The sequence below is a fragment of the Terrapene carolina genome, unplaced genomic scaffold (genome assembly GCF_002925995.2).
Source record: "Terrapene carolina triunguis isolate 2854851 unplaced genomic scaffold, T_m_triunguis-2.0 Scaffold439, whole genome shotgun sequence".
Taxonomy (NCBI): Eukaryota; Metazoa; Chordata; order Testudines; family Emydidae; genus Terrapene; species Terrapene triunguis.
In genome coordinates, this window is record NW_020664790.1 from 77,282 (window position 1) to 97,704 (window position 20,423).

A 20,423-nucleotide genomic window follows, 5' to 3' on the forward strand; every position below is an offset into this window, starting at 1 on the left:
TCCATTATCTTCCCTGGCACAGAAGTTAAACTAACTGGTCTGTAGTTCCACTCTGAAAATATTTGAAAAACCTTGTTTTTAGGTTAAGACTTAAGAGTATAACGGCACGAGGTGCTGCGCTCTATTTCCAGTTCCTGCTATAGGAACTGAGATTGCAAATAACCTCCCAATATTTTCTCAACACCTGACTGGATTAGGCCCTGCATGAAGCCATAAGACCCCTGCCACATTTGCTGTGCAGTAAACAATGAATCATAGAAAGCTCAATAAGTGGGTCTCCAGGATAAGCATCGAGGCTTGTCAAAATTTCTCAAAATTCTACATTTTGACAAAAAAATTCATACATTTGGCATTTTGAAAAAAAGGGGGAAATATGAAATGATTATGAGTTCTTCCTCCCTGTTATTAACAATTCAGAACGAACTTTGCGCAAGACAGAGTGTTAGGGTGGTGTCTAATAAAGCAGTTTCAGGTAATGGAATTTCTTTTTTTTTTCTATTTACGAAACCTAGGAAATGCCATTAAAAAGCATGTTAAGAGAAGATTAAGACTGCATATGTAAGCGTTCAGAAGTCAAGATGTGGTAAAGTTAAACTTAGCAGCTTAACTCTACCCTCTTGTACTTCTACTTTACAGTATACTCTAATTTGCATGATTGCAGACCATTTCTCACATAATACAATGTCATCTTATGCAATATTTTCTACATTCGTCTAAGGTGTGCAATAAATGAGACAGGGTTGTCCAGAAGCCCTTATCGCATCTTGCATGTAGATAGCTTGAATTCTGGCATATGCAAAGTAATGCCCAGCACTATAAAATGTTGCATTTTTATCTGAAGTTATAGAGAAAAAATGTATATGATATTTATTGCATTCGTGAAATGCTATCTGCTCGTATAAGTAAGACCACCATACTGTACATGTACAAGAGACAGCTAAAACTGTGCATATAACGTTAATCTTAACATTTCTTGTCTTGAGTGATTAACCATTCACCCTTAACGTTCTCTTACTTTTTAAAAATGGGATTTTATTAATATTCTTAAGATAGAGGACAGTTTTTCTCAGTGATTCTTATGGAGCCAGATGCCAAAGTTATCTGACAAAGGCAGCTTATGTACTGATCAGTAAAGCAAATATCCACGTGACTAATGCCAGATGACCAAAGTTACAAAGCAAAAGCCTGAGTAGTAAAGCACACTAGACTGAACTAATGACAACCCCAGCCAATACCAAATGTGAGAGAATGCTTCCACCACCTTTCAGCATACATGTTTTACTTATCTATAATTAAGCCGCCTTCTTTAATTGAATTTCCATGTATATAGTCACACTACATTACCCTACAAATAATATTTTCTGCAGGAATTCCTAGCGATCTTAATTTGATAGCTATTTGCCCAAGAATCTAAGTGACAGTCAAAATCAATTAACTGATTTCAAGAACTTTTTATAAAAGTTAAGAAAAGTAAATAACCAATGACCATTACAAAAAGTTTGTCAGTTAACATCAAAAACCAATGTAAAAAAAAGTCAAGGTGAGAAAAAAAAATGATATATCAACAATGCTTATTAAAAACAGAGACAGTGAGAGCGTCATGATGACAGCTGCATGACCTGAGGGATTTTCATACAAAAATCTGTAGGAATTTGGAGCCACAGAGAAATAACTACTGCTGTCCATGGAACTGGCTAAAAGAAGTCTAAGGATATCTGAAGATGTTTATTGTTTTACCTTGTATTTATTTATTTATATATATATATATATATATATATATATATATATATGCAAATTACCCACAGTAAAGTTTCTGAAAGATTGTCATAATTTCATAGCAATAAAACAATGTGTGTTTGAACAACAAATATAGACAATGGAATTTTTTATACTGAATTGTATAATTGATTGCTCTCCATTTCCTATTGTAAATAACATGTGTTTCATAAAAGACATACATCAAACTAAAAATCAGAGCGTCTGGGACATTTTTTTTGTGTGCCAAGAATGACCAATTTGGGTTTCCACATACAAAAAGTTAATAAGTTTTTTTTGATAAACTTAACTTAATTTGTAATTATATAAATTGATCAATTGCTCTTACAGCCTAAGGTGTGGAACAGTCTATGTGTTATAACATTCCCAGAAGAACACCACCTTGCATTCCACTGACACACAAGCAAAAGAGTGATCCAGTTTGCACAGGTAATTTCTATCACAGTGTTCACTCACACGTGTTATTGTAAAACAGTAAATTGTTTCTATTTTGTGCATCCCAGAAGTGTAAGACTTATAGGGTGCCAAATATTTCTTAGGGTTATTGGTGCTTATTTCTTTTTGAAATTTCAGAGTGCTGATTTGAAGTAAATGGATAAAGTATTTCTTTATATAACACAAATGTTGGAGCAAGATGGATACAAATATTAAAGCTAAATTCTTCATAATTAATTTATTGCCTTAGGGACCTAAAGCCTTCCAGGAAGCACCTGAAAATCTCCAGGGTCACATTCTGCAACTAGAACTATGCTTTTACTAAAGGCTGTGAAGGAAAACCCATACATCTCTGGATAACTTTTCAGTTAAAGATATACAGATACTAAAAAGCATAATTATTCCACTTAAAAATTCAATTTACAAGAGTTCTTCCTGATCTGTCCCCTCAGTCCTATCTTATCTCCCCTCCAACTGCCCTTCAGCCTGTCTTCTCCCCATCAAAAGATCTTAGGTCAGCCTCTTCGGCTGCTACTAACACAGTGAATGTCCACCTGTCTCCCCACAGAAGTAGGAAATTTTCCAGGGGCTCTCTACCTCACCTTCAGTTTTGCTACAGCATTCTCATGACTGACACTCCACTCTGCATTCCGGGTAATATGAGCAGCTCTCATTGCTCATCAGAGCATGGGCTTAGATCTGCTGTTTGTAGATCTGTCCTTCACTTGTCTGAGTTAAAAGGAAGTCAAGCAGACTTTGTGTGGGCCTTTTCACACCAGACCTTAAAACTTTTACACTTTCAAACTGTAAGTCCTTCTAGCAAACTCCTACCAAGCAACCAAGAGAACATGGGACAGCTCACAAGTCATGCCTCTTGATTTCTATAGTTGCAGGAGCCATACAGACAGGAAGAGATGGTATGTAGAAAGATGCCATTATCCTGTGCATTCAGATGTGACAAGACTATTAGCCTAATGGAACTAGCCTTCTTTGTCCAAGACAAGTTTGAAAACCGTATTTGTTTTAGAGAGTAGGGGGCTATGAAGATAAGTGAATCTTTGTTTATCCTGAACCTGGTCAGGGCCATTGCTATCAGAAGTATTAATAGGAATTCATATGCAACCTTCCCTCACAAATAGATAGAGAACGTGTCTCCGTAACAATGTAACCTCTTTCCACAGCTTTGTGTGGAACACCACTACCTTTTGTTCAGGGGCATTGTGTACCGATATCTAGTATCTTGAGAAAGATACGGTCTACAACCTCCTGGCTCAGGGACAATTCATCTGACTCCACTAACAAACAGTTTAGCCAGTCTGTAACTATTTTTTCCTTTCTTGCTAGTTAGAGGACAAGGAGCACTCACTCCCAACACCAGTAGGGCTTCCCAGCACAGAAGGAATGTTCTGATACCCTCTGTTTGTAAATAAGGTGGCTTGCTTATCCATTTCCATTATGATTACCCTCTGGGATACTAGGCTTCTGAATGTCCTTAGTATATTTAGGACTGCACTTTCTCCCAGAACATTTATATGTAGCTATAGTTCCTAGACAAAGTACTCTGAGTGTGTAGCCTCCCAAGTAGGTTTTCAGACCCAAAACAGGAGTGACCCTGGTCACTACAGTTTGGAAGTCTATTTGTAATTGCAATTTCTCCCTGGACTGCCACCATGCCAGAGAGGTAAGGAGGTCAATTGTCAATCATGTATAAGGTGAGAGTCTGTAGCTTATGACTAAGGCTGCATGTCTGTCACAGAGGTCATGGAAGTCACGGATTCTGTGACTTTCCGTGATCTCTGTGACTTTTGCAGTGGCCAGCAGCATCAGTTTGGGTGTGTGGTAGGGGACTCAGGCTGGGGCAGGGAGTTGGGGTGCAGGGAGACGCTTACCTGGGGTGGGGAGCTCCCCAGCTCCCACCTGCACGTCCCTGCAGCAACTAGGCGGAGGGGCCAGGGGGATCTGCGTGCTGCCCACGCCCGCATGCGCCACCCCCACAGCTCCCATTGGCTGCAGTTCCCAGCCAATGGGAACTGCAGAGCTGACGTTTGTGGCAGGAGCAGAGTGTGGAGTCCTCCTGGCCGCCCCTCCACCTAGGAGTGCAGGGACATGCTGGTCGGAGCTGGGTAGGAAGCGTATCATCCCTGCCAACCCTCCCCTCTCCCAGCACCAGCAGGGGTCCTGGGTCGTGCGCCGCCACCCGCCCTACCCAGGCACCAGCGGGGATCCTGGGTCGCTGCCCGCCTCCCCTCCCCAGCACAGGTCCCAGGTTGCACGCTGCCGCCCACGTCCCCCCCAGCACCAGTGAAGGTCCTGAGCCGCCACCATCACCCCCAGCACCCGCAACACCCAGGCCCAAGTTTTAGTTAGGGGTATATAGTAAAAGTCATGGACAGGTTTTTGTTTTACTGCCCATGACTTTTACTAAAATACCCGTGACTAAAACATAGCCTTACTTTTCACCACTGAGACCTCAGAGTCCACTGAGGTCAATGACTGTAAAGCTGTCCTCCTCATAGGGATTAGGAAGACCTGTATGGCACTTAGAACCATGCTATGCACGTGGTGCCTCCTTTCTTGCCTCAAGAAATTATTTAATACATGTATGCTGGGTGGTCCTATGGAACCAAGGCTCAATAATGAGAGAAGCTCTGGTAAGAACAGAATCAATAAGGCATGAAGCATCAAGTGAGATTATAACAGGTGAGTCAAGAAGTTTAAAGATCAGTAGGAAGCAACATGAGTGACCAACATCACATGAGGAAGGGAGCCACTAGGCAGATGAATACAGTGCTCAAAAAATGAGATTTCAAGCCTGCTTTCATTGTCCAAAAGCAATGACGGCAAACTCAGAGCAGCTCCTTCTGAATTACAGCGTATAAGATCATTATTTTCTACTTACAAATACAGTTGGAGAGTTTCTAAATTCACATTCTATGTCATCTGTATTCATCTATCTCATTCTGTCCACAGCATCTTTTCTAGTACATTTTCAAAGAAAGATATTTCAACAAAAATAATCTTTTTACAATTAGAATAGTCAGTGAACCCTCTCTATTCAGTATTAATACGTAGCGATATCAACTGGCATTGTAAGCCTTCAAATACAGATGGCAGGCAAGATTGTAATTAAGGTCTCTCTCACCCTTGAGCACACTTTTGTCTCTCTATTCTTTTGTATTCCAGTGCTACATACGTCTCTTGAAGCCTCTTTTTTCAACAGACTGGCACAAAGAAATTCCTAAACAAATGCCTTCCTAAAATTACATAAAACCTAAACCCATTAAGCAATTATTATTTGTAGAAGAACAACTAGGTATAGTATATTCTGTTTTTAATGCTCTATTCAACATTTACTCTAACTACTATAGCACTTTATTCTAAAATAAAACAGAATTTACCCTTGTAAAGACTAGAACCCTAGAGCTATGGAGGAAATTAATTGTGTTTCAAATGTTACTAATTTCCTTATGCTCACTTAAATTTGCCAAAAAATCATTTTGCCTCGAGCACAAGAAAAAACAAAAATGAGTACAATTAGCAGGATGACTTCAACATGTTAAGTATGTTGCAGAAGAGAATAAGACACAACCAACCAGTTACATTAAGTCCATTCCAAGTGATAGAAGCATTCATGGTAAAGTCTACATTTGAGCCCTCTCCTTTGAGAGCAGCCCACCAAAAGTCTTCACTCCTGCACATTTCACTTGCCATTATGCAATGTCTCCTTTTTTTATTATTATGGAGTGTTCAAAGGTATGCAATAAAGATGTAGTTCCTTTGGGGGCTTGGATGCTATCAAACTACAAGGGCAAAACTCACTTTGTTTAAGTGACTGGAAAACCTAACATGAAAGTATTGCTTTTGATTATGTACATTTTAGGGTGACACGGCTGTAAAGCAAAACCAGCTCCCATAGTCTATGTAGCACCGTAGTCTCTCTCATCTTCCCTTCTTTATTTTGAGTCTTCCACCAGAGCCTTTAATCCTCTTCCCACACTTTCCGTGACAACGGTACATTTGTTTATCATGCTGAGGGGTAATCTACATTCTACACAAGATTATTCTATAATGAGGCTGGTAGTAGCCTGATTATCAATTGTTTTTAGGCTTATGAATTTTTCTGATATACTTAAAATACAACTCTATTTTGTCCATTATCTTTCATAAAAGTTTATTCCAAAATGCTTTACAGAGAAAAGATAGTTACAAAGTTAAAACAAAAAATTCTAGCAAAGGGATAAGGGGATTTAGAAGGCATTTTCAACTGGATTTTTTTTTAAAAAAAGGAAAGTCTAAGTTCAGAGCCAAAGAAAAGCTGTCCCAAATGCCAGGAGCTATGAATAAGAAACATCTTGTACCAACAGTGGCAGGACTATACGATGGGACAAACAGCAGGCCGGTGCTAAGCAAGCATACTGAACAGTGAGGTAAGCAGACATGTACATTGTCTACAAGGTAAAGCTAGGACAAATCCAGGGAGAGTTTTAGGGCTTGATCCTGCACCACTGTTGTCAATGAAAGCTTTGCCACAGACTTCAATGGGTGCAGTATCAGGCAGTTAAAAAAGAAGGGCAATTTTTAGCTGAATCCTAAGGGCCAGTGCACTTGTTTAAGGACAGGGGTGGGTTGGTCATGTCTTAATATTTAAAAAAAAAATTAAATCCAACTCTGATTCCAAAACCACCAAGCAATTAAATATTAAAAACACAGAGGGATCCTACAGGACAACTACATAGAAAAAAACAAGCATTCCTATGATTGTTCTTCCCTCCCCTTATCTCCCCTATGTCTGTTATCAATTGTGGTGTTGCTCTAAACCCTTTGGAAAGGAGGGACCCTGTCGCTGGTAAATTACATCACGCTCCTAGTCCTTTGGGTCGTATAATAAACAATGATAGCTCAAGTGAGAAAGGAGGAAGCGACATATTGGACATGCTGGAATCTGAAGAGCTCACGGGAAGCCAAAGGGAGAGGCTATGGTCATGGCAAGAGGGGAGGAAGGCACAGAGGAGGATTTTAGCCATGAAGCTAAGGCAGTGGAATACATGGGCAACATTGGAGAGGTAGCAAAAGCAGATTTTCAAAGGAGATGAGGGAAGAGAATACAACTTCAGAATCAAGGTTAGACAGAAAAGATAAATGGAAGGATTTATGTTGGCGGATGCTTCTGTCTCGGAGGCATTTATAAGACTTTTATCTACATTTCAAAAAGCCTACCAGAGAAGTTATAGGAGAACTTAATGAAGTTTTGCTTTGTTAGTAGTCATTCTGCATATATATATTACAGCATATAGCTGTCTTCTGTATATTTCAATTTTAGACTGACTACACCTGGGAAAGATATTGAAGGGAACCTGGAAACAACTATAAAAATGTATAAAAACAACAAGGAGTCCGGTGGCACCTTAAAGACTAACAGATTTATTTGGGCATAAGCTTTCATGGGTAAAAAACCTCACTTCTTCAGATTCTTCTCCATGCATCTGAAGAAGTGATTTTTTTTACCCACGAAAGCTTATGCCCAAATAAATCTGTTAGTCTTTAAGGTGTCACCAGACTCCTTGTTGTTTTTGTGGATACAGACTAACACGGCTACCTCCTGATATAAAAATGTATAGCACTCATTCTGCTGATCTGTATTTGTAGTATTAGTATAAATACTTGTATATATCTTAACATGCTTATATTGCTTAATTATTTAACAAATTTCAAATGACCTGGTTCAGTTGATTTTTTTTCTTTCTCCAGGACTGCATTAGCTCTTCTGTCCATAGCATCACACTGGGAGCTCATGTTCAGCTGATTATCCACTATGACCCTCAAATCTTTTTCAGAGTCCATGCTTCTCAGGATAGAATCCCCCATGCTGTAAATATGGCATACATTCTTTGTTCCCAGATACATACATTTACATTTATGCATATCAAAATGCATATTGTTTGCTTGCGCCCTGTTTACCAAGTGACCCAGCTCACTCTGAATCAGTGACTTGTCCTCTTCATTATTTACCAGTCCCCCAATTTTTGTATCATCTGCAAACTTTATTAGTGATAATTTTATGTTTTCTTTAGGTCAATGATAAAAAATGCAATCTCTGTGGGACCCCAGTGGAAACAGAGTTGCTTCATGATGATTCCCTGTTTGCAATTATATTTTGAGACTTCTCAGTTAGCCAGTTTTTAAGCCATTTAATGTGTGCCATGTTAATTTTATATTGTTCTAGATTTTTAATCAAAATGTTGTGTAGTACCAAGTCAAACACCTAAGAGAAGTCTAAGTATATTATAGCAACACTATTCCCTTTATCAATCAAATGTGTAATCTCATCAGAAAAGACATCAATTTAGCTTGACAGGAGCTAATTAATATTGATTTGCACTAATCATGGTGCCCTCCTTTCATCCTTTATTGATCAAGTCCTGTATCAGCCACTGCATTATTTTGACAGGGATTGATGTCAGGTTGATAGGCCTAAAACTACCCTTTTTAAAAATTGGTACAACATAGGCTTTTTCCCAGTCTTCTGAAACTTCCCCATTGCTCCAAGACTTATTGAAGGTCAACATTAATGGTCCAGTGAGCTCCTAGGCCAGCCCTTTTAAAACTCTTGCATGCAAATTATCTGGACCTGTTGATTTAAAAATGTCTAGCTTTAATAGCTTCTGTTTAACACCCTCCAGAGTTAAAAGTGGAATAGAAAGAGTGTTATCACTATATGGTATCATCTGTTTTTTCCCCAAATACAGAACAGAAATATTCTAGTCTAGATTATGTTTAGATCTCATTTATGCTGTCACTTATTGCTAGGAAAGGAAGGAAAATATTGTAGGATACAGTTAATAACAGTCTTAGTGGCACCATTGCTCAGTCACCCTTCACCTCAAGATATAGGCGCAGCCCTAATCTGTATCCAACGTAATCTCAAGATTACTGACAGCTTGTCAACTCTGCTGATGTAGAGACTTGACTTCCAGTACCAATTTCAACAATTATCACCGAACTTTTAAATGTTGTGCACTATGACAAATAGAGGTCTGACTCTGAAACAATAACTCTGAAAAAGAGTTAAAAAGTTAGAGGGAAAATCCAGAATATAGCTCTGGTAAACTGCTGAACTGGAATTTGCTGATTCATTAATAACAGGCACTGACCAGGAAGAAGGAAGCAACATTATGCCAGTGGCAGGACATCTACTGCTTGAAATAAATTCCAAAAAGTGTATTTCAAAGATAACCAGTGGGTACAGCACCTTTAATTTATTCAGGTAGCGTCTTGTGTGGACAACCAACAGATCTTCTTCAGTAGCTTCTCGTGCTTGTACAATCAAGTCATCTGCAATTAGTTTTTCTTCTGAAACAGCAGGAAAAAAAAGGAGGAAGAAAAATTGTTATTCAGCATTGTTGAACTTTCCAATTTTTCTCTACAATTTTAGAATCTGGCTTGTAGGTGTTGGAGCTCCTACAGTACTTTGCATTACATGGACTTTTGATTCAAAGTGCTAATAAATGCTTCAAACACACACTCTACACAAGTTATTAATCACATATAAATAATATAACAAAATTGTTTATGGATAAAACTAAAATAATGATAAGAATTAAATAATGCTCATAGGCCACTTTATAATTTCAAAGTGCTAATTTCTTTGTTTAAACTGGAAAGGAAAGGTAGGCAGTGAAGGTTTTAGAATAGAAGACAGATGAGGCTAAACACCAGAATAAATATCCAAAGGGCACTCATAGTTTAAACATGGATACAATTTGAAAACTCTTGTCCTGGTATCAGCAATTATTCACCTTGATTCTTTAATATATTTTATTGCAAATTCCACAGTCGAGCACTGACATTTAATTCACTGAATCATCAGAGCAGGAAATGCCAAAATTCAAAGAATAATAATTACTTAGGGAGTTCTGATAAGAAGTGAACATCTAGGCTTAATTGGTACATTTAACATTGTCAAACCCCTATTGATATTTAATTTGCAGAAGCCTGGGAGCAATTACTTGCTCTCCATATTTGGTGGCCCATAGGCTTACATAAAATTAAGTTTTACCAGTACAAACTACACCTCTACCCCGATATAACGCGACCCGATATAACACGAATTCGAATATAACGCGGTAAAGCAGCGCTCCGGGGGGGGGCGGGGCTGCGCATTCTGGTGGATCAAAGCAAGTTCAATATAACGCGGTTTCACCTATAATGCAGTAAGATTTTTTGGCTCCCGAGGACAGCATTATATCGGGGTAGAGGTGTACTGCTTTCCTAAATATCATCCCAAGATGTCTGTACATGGAGATATATATATATATATATATGTGTGTGTGTGATATTTTTAACGCAAGCAGGAACATATGTGGATACATTTGCTGGACGGTATACCAAACTTCATTTCAGTGCATCAGAGATGACTAAGCAACACCCATGGTGGAGAACAGTTATGCATGCTTTATCTATGGTGATCAACTGTTAAAAGTATAACACCAGTGATCATCACATAATTGTTTATGCAGTGTTGCTGTAGCCATGTTGGTCCCAGGATATTAGAGAGACATGGTGGGTGAATTAATATCTTTTATTGGACCAACTTTTGTTGCTGAGAGAGACAAGCTTTCCAGCTTACACAGAGCTCTTCCCAGACCTGAAGAAGAGCTCTGTGTAAGCTCGAAAGCTTGTCTCTCTCACCAATAGAAGTTGGCCCAATAAAAGATATTACCTCACCTACCTTGTCTCTATAATTGTTTATATTATATAGTACCGGAGTATGTGTCTGCTGAGCAACTACACTTTGTGAAAAGCCTTCTTAATGCAGCTGCAAAAAGTGCAATCTGACGGATTTTGTTTCCACTGGCATAGTATAAAAGAATATCTGCAACAAAGTCTGCACTGGTAGAACTTTTGTGTTCCTACTGACCAAGGCTTGAAAAACCCACCTTGCCAATTCACCCAGCTCACGTAGAAATTTTTCCTAGATGAGCAGGGCCAAGGAGGCAACAACTTCTTCCCTGAAGGGAGAAGTAAGTATCAGAACAGAAAAGCCAAAATGCTTCTAGTAGTTTTCCAGTCAGGGGATGCAGGGAACAGACTGCTCCTTCTCTTCTACGAAATGGGAGAGGGGAGAAAAGAGACTGAACATAAGAATGGCCATACTGGGTCAAACCAAAGGTCCATCTAGCCCAGTATCCTGTCTACCGACAGTGGCCAATGCCAGGTGCCCCAGAGGGAGTGAACCCAACAGGCAATGATTAGGTGATCTTTCTCCTGCCATCCATCTCCACTCTCTGACAAACAGAGGCTAGGGACACCCCTTCCTAACCCATCCTGGCTAATATCCATTAACAGACTTAACCTCCATGAATTTATCCAGTTCTCTTTTAAACACTGTTATAGTCCTGGCCTTCACAACCTCCTCAGGCAACGAGTTCCACAAGTTGACTGTGCGCTGTGTGAAGAAGAACTTCCTTTTATTTGTTTTAAACCTGCTGCCCATTAATTTCATTTGGTGGCCCCTAGTTCTTGTATTATGGGAACAAGTAAATAACTTTTCCTTATTTACTTTCTCTACATCTGGGGCCATCAGTTTTTCCTTGAGGAACTGGAGAGTGAAGAGCAGAGGTGTCCACATGAAGAAGAGGAGCTGGAAGAAACACCAATGTGTCCAGAAGGGCAGCAACCTCAGAGGAGCGCAACAAAGGCAGAAGGCCCCAGCGTTCATTAATTGGGGGATAGAGGGGATGGAAGTCAAGATTCATTGATTGAAGAGGGGGACTGGGAAAGATCCCAGAATTAATTAACTGGGGAGAATATCAGAATGCATTTAATGCACCCCTGAGGGGAAGAATTTAATTCATGTGCAGAGGCAGAGTTGCTTTATTGACGGAAGAATGAATATGTGGCAATGTCAATGCAATAGGCATGGCTCTGGGTGGGCCACTGGCTTGGGCATGGTGTGTTTCACGGGTGTTTTTGACCTGGCCAAGTAATCTCAGTTCTCGGGTGAAAAAGTGTTGAAGTTTTACAAGCTCTGACTTTAATTCTTATATTTGAAATTCCCAACAGCATTTCTGCACAGAACTTTTCATCTGTGTAAACAGCAATATTAGTGCCTCTCAGCACTCTAATCTTTATGCCTCTATCAGATGACCTCAAAGCACTTTACAAACATTAATTATCACAACAATATTATGAAATAGTAAGGAATGGATATATGCAAGCCACAGTTAGTCTCCTTCTTCCTGAAATGTGATTTGCTACTTAATTTGAAATATATTAGGCTCCATCAGCAATCTCAAGAGTAAGTCAGATTCACACCATATATAATTTAATGCAGCAAGCTAGTCATTAAAACTTTTTTAGTGGTAAGAGTCAGGGTGGAATGTTCTCTCTTCTGCTATACTGTTCCAAAGAGAGATTGAAGCAACCAAAATGCTCCAGTTACATTCAGTCAGACTCAGTGCTTCCCCTTGGAAGTCAAGTATTTTACATGTTTACAAGGATCACAATGCATAAGAAAGATTTTTTTTTCATTCATTTCAGTAGAATTGTGGAGCCATCGTGCAGTTTTAGTTTCAGGATTAGCTTTAAAATAAATAGTAACTGGAACTGCAAAACAGCATCTGCTTCCAGTGTATAAAGACAACCTTTTATTAATTTATCTTCCCCTCTCATCACCTTGTAATCTAGTACTGATAGAAAACATTTAGTAATCAATTTGTAACCACAATGAACACTAAGTACATTAAATGTCAAAATGTTCATTACATCATTATGGTTTGAAAAACAGAACAGAGTCAGTTGGTAAAGTGGTCTTTTGTGGATAGGGGTCATCTGTGTCTGACAAGTGTTTGATAGTATATGTCAAAAGGCAGTCTCTCAGAATACATGTGTCAACTGGCATTAATTTGGCCTTCTTTCTGATAGTCTCAGAGAGACTAAAAATTAAATGGGTATCGAGATTGAACTCTAACAGATGTGGATGCAGCAGATCTGGTATACTTGCACTTTTTCATCCCGTATTGCACCTGTTCTGAGGATAAATAATTTACTGAGTACCAACAGGATGTTTTGTACTCTAAAAACATAGGGCCTTTGCCTTCTACACCTGAATCAGCACAAGAGTTCCCTGTTAGAGTCCAACAGTTCGATTCATAGTACTAACTTCACAGGTGATGCAATGTGAAAACAGACAAACATGTTTAAGATTCTCAAACAATTTTACGTTAATTTCTCTTTAAAATATGTAGCACAAACAGAATAGTTTATATGGTTTGTTATAAATGTTTTATTGGCATGAATTTGGGATCTTCTCTACCATATACAGTTTGTGAAGTACTTTGGCAGAATCTGAAAAATTCACTTGATCCTCTGTTATTGAAAAGTAGGGAACTTTCTGCAGTGACTGGAATTTTGCATGCGAAGCTACCATTAAAGAGATTCTAGCTTTTACGATTTGAAAATAACCTACTAATGCATTTCTGCCTTCATGAGTCTTTATACAGGCAGCTCCTGTACTTTTGCTGTTGCTCATAGTTTTGCCCAGCAGTGGGTCAGAATGAAATTAACCAACTAGTTATTTTTCCCACTGTTTTTCAAACCCAGTGGCGGAGTGAAACTGACAACCATTATGTGAGTTTCACTCTACATACACACAGCACCACAGAAATGCAGCCATAACTGGGGTGGAAAGTTCTTGGCAAAATATTGGTGGGGAAGAAAGTGCCAAGGACAGTGGAGCAAACCCATGCTTTAAAGAAAACTGCTGCGGTTTCTTTAATGTCCAAGCAGATCAGATAGAATCTCAGTTTTTAAATTCTCACTTGCAAGAGCTTCAACAGTTTAAAGTGCATGGACCTCAATTTACATAAGAAATGTTAAGGGCAAGTTAACCTTGCTGAGATTTAAGTTTGTGGTTTCACAGACACTAAAGTATTACAAAGAATTTAAAGTATTTAAAAAGAAAAAAGCATGGTTTGCCCAGAAAGTAAAAGCAAGACAGACAGTAATGTAGAGCAGCTATTGTCTATATTAGCAATAACTATAGTTAATTTTTATAGAGCCTGCATGCAATTACTTCTGTTCCATTTTCTTTGCACAAGTGTCAGTTTAACACTACTTAAACAAAAGTTGAATAATAAGTGTAACCTTGTCATTATGTTACCTTTCAAGAAATTGATTACTTTCCCCCATTTCCCTGCATCAAACGGATGTAGCTTCTCCAATCCCATAAATGTGATGTTGTAGTCTGGAGAATATACAATGGGCCAGCATGTTGGTGGAACTTCATGATACAGCTCAGTTCTGTGAGGCCTTAACGGGAAAAAAAAATAGAACCATCACTCTTCCTAACAATTGGTAAAGGAAAATCTAATGACCTCACCCCACGTTAAGCAGTGGGGCCATTGTCTGGCTTGTTGAGAACATAAGAATGGCCACACTGGGTCAGACCAATGGTCTTTCCAGTCCAGTATCTCGTATTCTGACAGTGGCCAACACCAGATGCTTCAAAGGGAATAAACAGAACAGGGCAATTATCAACTGATCCATCCCATCATCCAGTCCCAACATCTGGCAGTCAGAGACACAGGGACACCCAGAGCAAGGGGTTGCACCCATGACCATCTTGGCTAATAGTAACTGATGGACCTATCCTCCAGGAACTTATCTAATTCATTTTTGAATCCAGTTATAGCTTCTGCCTTCACAACACCACTGGCCAACAAGCTCCACAGGTTAACTGCATTGTGTGAAGAAGTACTTCCTTTTATTTTAAACCTGCTGCCTATTAATTGCATTGGGTGACCCCTGGTTCTTGTGTCATGTGAAGGAGTAAATAACAATTCCTTATTCACTTTCTCCATCCCATTCATGATTTTATAGGCCTCTAACATATCCCCCCATTGTCTCTTTTATAAAATGAATAGTCCCAGTCTTTTTAATCTCTCCGCATACGAAAGCTGTTCCATACCCTTAATCGTTTTTGTTGCCCTTCTCTGTACCTTTTCCCTTTTCTAATTTTTCTTTTTTCAGATGGGGCAATCAGAAGTGCATGCAGTATTCAAGGTTTGGGCATACCATGAACTTATATAGCGGCATTATGATATTTACTAGCCATCCCTTTCCTAATGGTTCCTAACATTCCATTAGTTTTTCTGTCATTGCACATTAAGCAGATGTTTTCAGAGAACTATCCACAATGACTCAGAGATTCTTTTTCTGAGTATTAATAGCTAATTTGGACCCCATCATTCTGTATGTATAGTTGGAATTATGTTTTCCAATATGCATTACTTTGTATTTATTAACATTGAATTTCATCTGCCATTTTGTTACCCAGTTACCCAGTTTTGTGAGATCCCTGTGTAACTCTCTGCAGTCAGCTCTGGACTTAACTATCTTGGGTAATTTTGAATCATCTGCAAACTTTGCCACCTGTTTCCCCCCTTTTCCAGATCATTTATGAATATGTTGAACAGCACTGGTCCCAGTACAGATCCCTGGGGGACACGACTATTTACCTCCCTCCATTCTAAAAACTGACCATTTATTCCTACCCATTGTTTCCTGTCTTTTAACCAGTTACTGATCCATGAGAGGACCTTTCCTCTTATCTCATGACTCCTTAACTTTGCTTAAGAGCCTTTCGTGATGGACCTTGTCAAAGGCTTTCTAAAAGTCCAAGTACACTATATCCACTGGATCACCCTTGTCTACATGTTTATTGACCCCTCAAAGAATTCTAATAAATTGGTGTGCCATGATTACCTTTTACAAAAGCCATGTTGACTCTTCCCCCAACAAATTGTGTTTCAGCTATGTGTCTGATAATGCTGTTCTCTACTATAGTTTCAACCAATTTGCCTAGTACTGAAGTTAGGCTTACCGGCCTGTAATTGCCAGCATCGCCTCTGAAGCCTTTATTAAAAATTGGCATCAAATTAGCTATCCTCCAGTCATCTGGTACAGAAGCTGATTTAAGTGATAGGTCAAATACCACAGTTAATAGTTCTGCAGTTTCATATTTGAATTCCTTCAGAACTCTCGGATGAATACCATCTGCTCCTGGTGACTTATTACTGTTTATTAATTAGTTCCAAAACCTTATCTCAGAGGCGATGCGTAGAGGAGTATGGAGGGTGTTAAGGGCCCCCCGGATTGGCCTGCTGGGGACAGGGGCTCTGTCCTTCTCTCCCTGTGCCTCCCCTCCAGCATGTTTGGCCACTTTCCCTGGCAGCCAGGCAGGGAGTGGAATGGAGCCACTTCTGCCTGAGAGAGCTGTGCGGGGAGGCTGCGGCTCCAGCTGTCATCTCCCCCACTCGGGTGGGAGACTGCTGGGAAAACCAAACATATGGTAACCCCCCCCCCCCCCCAAACCCTGCCACCCTCACTTCTGCATTGCTGCTGGCCATGGCGCTGGCTTTAGAGCTAAGTGCCCGGCCAGCAGGCTTCCCACCTCTGAAGGCAACAGCCCTGCCAACAGCAGGGCAGAAGTAAGTGTGGCAATCCCATGACCCCCGCCTGCAATAGCCTTGCAGCCTTCCCACCCTGACTGCCTTTTGGGTCTGGACCCCCACAGATTACAACACCGTGAAATTTCAGATGTAAACATCTGAAAACGTGATATTGACTCATTTTAAAAACCCCTGGCCATGAAATTGACCAAAATGGACTGTGAATTTGGTAGGGCCCTACTCATGTCCAATCACCTGAATTAAGCAGTATGTCAAAACACACAAAGAAGATGCAAATGATTATGTACATTAACTCATTCCAGCACTAAATTCAATTATTGACAAAACTGAGTTCCATTTCTACCTGTTCCACCCTTCTCCAAGTTAATTAAACACTAACCCATTTTAAATTTTAAAACTTAGGTCCAGTTTTTCACTTGACATAATCTAAAGTTTATTTTGATTTACTGGGCTCAAGTTTCAAAGTTTTGTTTCTAAATACAAGTCAAAATGTACTGTCCCTACACATTAAGTATATAAGTAAGGAAAGATGCCCAACCAAACCTAAAACTCTATGGAAATACAAAACACATTGGAAATTTAGGGTCCAAACTGTAATCTTGATTCACACAAAACTTCCACAGAGATTATTAGAAATTCTTCCTGAGTCAGGACTACAGAATAACGTTGTGATTGTTCTATTGTCTTTCATACAAACTGTACCTCTTGCAAAATTAAAAGAACATTTTTGTAAAATCACGCCTCAGTCTAAAAATATTTTACCTACTATAGTTAAAATTAATACCTACAATTCCTGGAGATAACAGGAAAAATATTGGGGGGGAAGGGGTTCTTTCCAGAATCGGACACCACTTTTTTATAATCAGTTCTCCCTTTTGTCTGTGTGGGTTATTTTTCACACAACAATGGAGAGAAATTAAACACACACAAAAACTCAGGAAAATATTATTATAATTCAGGATGGATTAAAATTCTTTTTTTTAAATGGATTTTTAATTTAAATTAATTGTTTATTTTTAAAAGAAAAGTATTTAAAATTAAATTTGAAATTATGGCAAACTAATGTTAAGGCCTAAACTTACTATATTCTTTTAAAATCATGTACATTAAATAAAGAAAATATTAAGCAATACACTTGCTGCCGAATTTTTAAAAAAAGTCAAATCACTGAACTGGTGAAAGTCACCAAGCTAAGCACCTGGAACCAAAGTTTGTTGAAGTGCTACAACCAGCTTTTGACAGTAGTAGAAAGAATATATTTTTCTTTTCAGTATATTCAACTAGTTTAGTTCAAAGACTAATTCATACAAAGTTAAGAAACCAAGTGGAAGCTTAAAAAGCATAAAAGCTTGTTTTCCTCTTCCTATCTATGAATAAAAACAAGGTGTGAGAGGATGAGATCTACTAATTCTAAAGTCTTGAAGGACACAGTGCCAGAAACAATCAGTTCAATTTACTAACCATGGTAATACCTGCGATTAATAAATTATTTATTTTCAACATGTTTTGAGAACTTAAATGTTTTGGATACAGAAGAAAAAAAGTAAGGCAGTTTGGTTTACTTAATAAAAACAATTTTAAAATGCTGGTTTTGTGCTTTTTTAATTGTATTCCAATTTCCATCCAATTGCAGTTTGGCACAAATCACAAATTAACCTAGTAAATAATAAATGCATCATTTGTCATTTTCTAACATAATAAAAAGGTAAAAATTAAGAATCTGAATAAATGTATGTTAAGCTATATACATTGCTTAAATAAATGTGTATAGATATGGTTATCCTCCTACTTAGCAAAATGAAGTACCAAATTTAGTGTCAAAGCTATATTTAGCTGCACATCAACTTGTTTTAAGGGTTACTGACTAATGAGATTCTACCTTTCTTCAGGAAAATAAGAAGTACAAATGGAAAAACGGATTAAAATCAATTATTTAAATAAAGTTTCCTGTTTGTTGATTTCAAATCATTATTAAAAATGGTGATTGAAATCAGTCCATCCTGCTGTAAAACCACAAAAATTGGTAAGGGTACTCTTGGGTTCTCCATAAATTACTTAAAGCGTTAGGAAGTGGGTGGGTCCTTAAGTTTGCATGTTTATTTCCAGTGTTACAAAGTATTATAAATGGCCTTGAAAATCACCAAAAATGTATTACATAATTTTCAGGAACAGGTGTAGTATCTGAAACTACTTTTAAGTCATTTTTAAAACTGATCACATTTCACCTTGACTACATCTATTAAAATAATGCCAAGAATAACAGCTAAGGGAAAGAGAGATTATGAGATGCGAGGAAAGATGGATGGTCAGATGAGCTACAATAATAGATAACCAACGGATGAAGCAGAGCAACGCAAAAAGGCTGTTCCATCAAGAGCTGTGCTGGAGACTGCGGTACAAAACAGTGAAGCTACCGTGAAGCAGGTCAGAGAAAAAAGGCTGATGTTGGACAAGTGGAGGAAACTGACTTGGGAGGTGAAACACAGAGACTCTGGAGCGACGGGTACTGCAGAAACAAGATGCTTGGCGTGGTCAAGGGGTGAAAGGCTGGTGCAGAGGAAGCTGGGAGGGGAGCAGCAAGGGACGGTCTCCCTGGGGCGGGACAGGTAAGGGGGAGGGTCGGGCAGGAGGCCGGCGCTTGGCGTCTCCTGTGCTCGTTCAAATCCCGCTGCCGTCACCTGCAAGGACGGTCCCTGTCAGGCTCCGCCCCCCGGGGCGATACAGGCCGGTGCCTGCCAGCCAGGCCAGGACCGGCTCTGAGCCAACCCCACCTGCCTGCGGGGCGGAGACAGCGACCATGGGGGCCCTGATGGGGCCTCGGCCGTGCAGCCAGGCCTGGAGCGCTGCAGCCCCCTCCCTCGGCCCGGGGTCTGCTCCCTCCCTCCCGGCGGCGCCACAACCACTGTCCCGGCTCAGGGAGCGAGGCCCCCGCCGCGCCGGGAGGGGCCCGGCCTGGCCCCGCCTGTCTAACAAGGCCCGGGCCAGCCTGGATCGCGTCAGCTACTCACATCCCCCCGGCCGCCTTCTGCCAGCCAGCGCTCCGCCGCGGGAGGGGCGGGGCCGAGCCGAGCGGAGCCGCCCCACACCGCGGGCGGGAGGAGGAGACACGAGTGGCCCGGCCCAGGACGGAGCGGGCGGCACTGGCTGGGCAAGGATGCGGGGAGGGACCCTGGGCTGGGGGGCAGGAGCTAGGAAAGGGGGGCTGGGCTGGGGGGAGGAGAGAGGGGGAGGGAGAAGTGAGGTGGAAGAGTCTCTTGCCCCAAGAAGAACAGGAGTATTTGTGGCACCTTAGAGATTAACACATTTATTTGAGCATAAGCTTTCATGGGCTACAGCCCACTTCTTCGGATGCATAGAATGGAACATATAGTGAGGACATGTACATACATACAGAGAACATGAACAGGTGGGAGTTGCCCAACCAACTCTAAGAGGCTAATTAATTAAGATGAACTGTTGTCAGCAGGAAAAAAAAAACTTTTGTAGTGATAATCAAGATACCCATTTAAGACAGTTTGACAAGAAGCTGTGAGGATACTTAACATGGGGGAAATAGATTCAATGTGTGAAATGGCTCAGCCATTCCCAGTCTCCATTTAAGCCTAAATTGATAGTATCTAGTTTGCATATCAATTCAAGTTCAGCAATTTCTCGTTGGAGTCTGTTTTTGAAGCTTTTCTGTTGCAAAATTGCCACCTTTAAATCTGTTACTGAATGGCCAGAGAGGTTGAAGTGTTCTCC

The 20,423-nt window shown here is 40.0% G+C and overlaps 1 protein-coding gene across 5 annotated transcripts in view; it reads right to left on the reverse strand.

Moving 5' to 3' along the window:
- Window positions 1-19,726, reverse strand: part of HDAC11 (histone deacetylase 11) — an 80,372-nt gene extending 60,646 nt beyond the window's left edge. For all 5 annotated transcript variants that reach the window (XM_024208798.3, XM_024208796.3, XM_029913069.1 and 2 more), the window contains exons 1-3: window positions 19,691-19,726; window positions 14,372-14,520; window positions 9,461-9,561 (exon numbers count right to left, since the gene is read on the reverse strand). In XM_024208798.3, the coding sequence (XP_024064566.1) occupies window positions 9,461-9,561; window positions 14,372-14,520; window positions 19,691-19,692 (252 nt within the window). In that variant the 5' untranslated portion in view covers window positions 19,693-19,726. The remainder of the gene's footprint in view (window positions 1-9,460; window positions 9,562-14,371; window positions 14,521-19,690) is intronic.
- Between the last annotated feature and the right edge of the window lie 697 nt (window positions 19,727-20,423).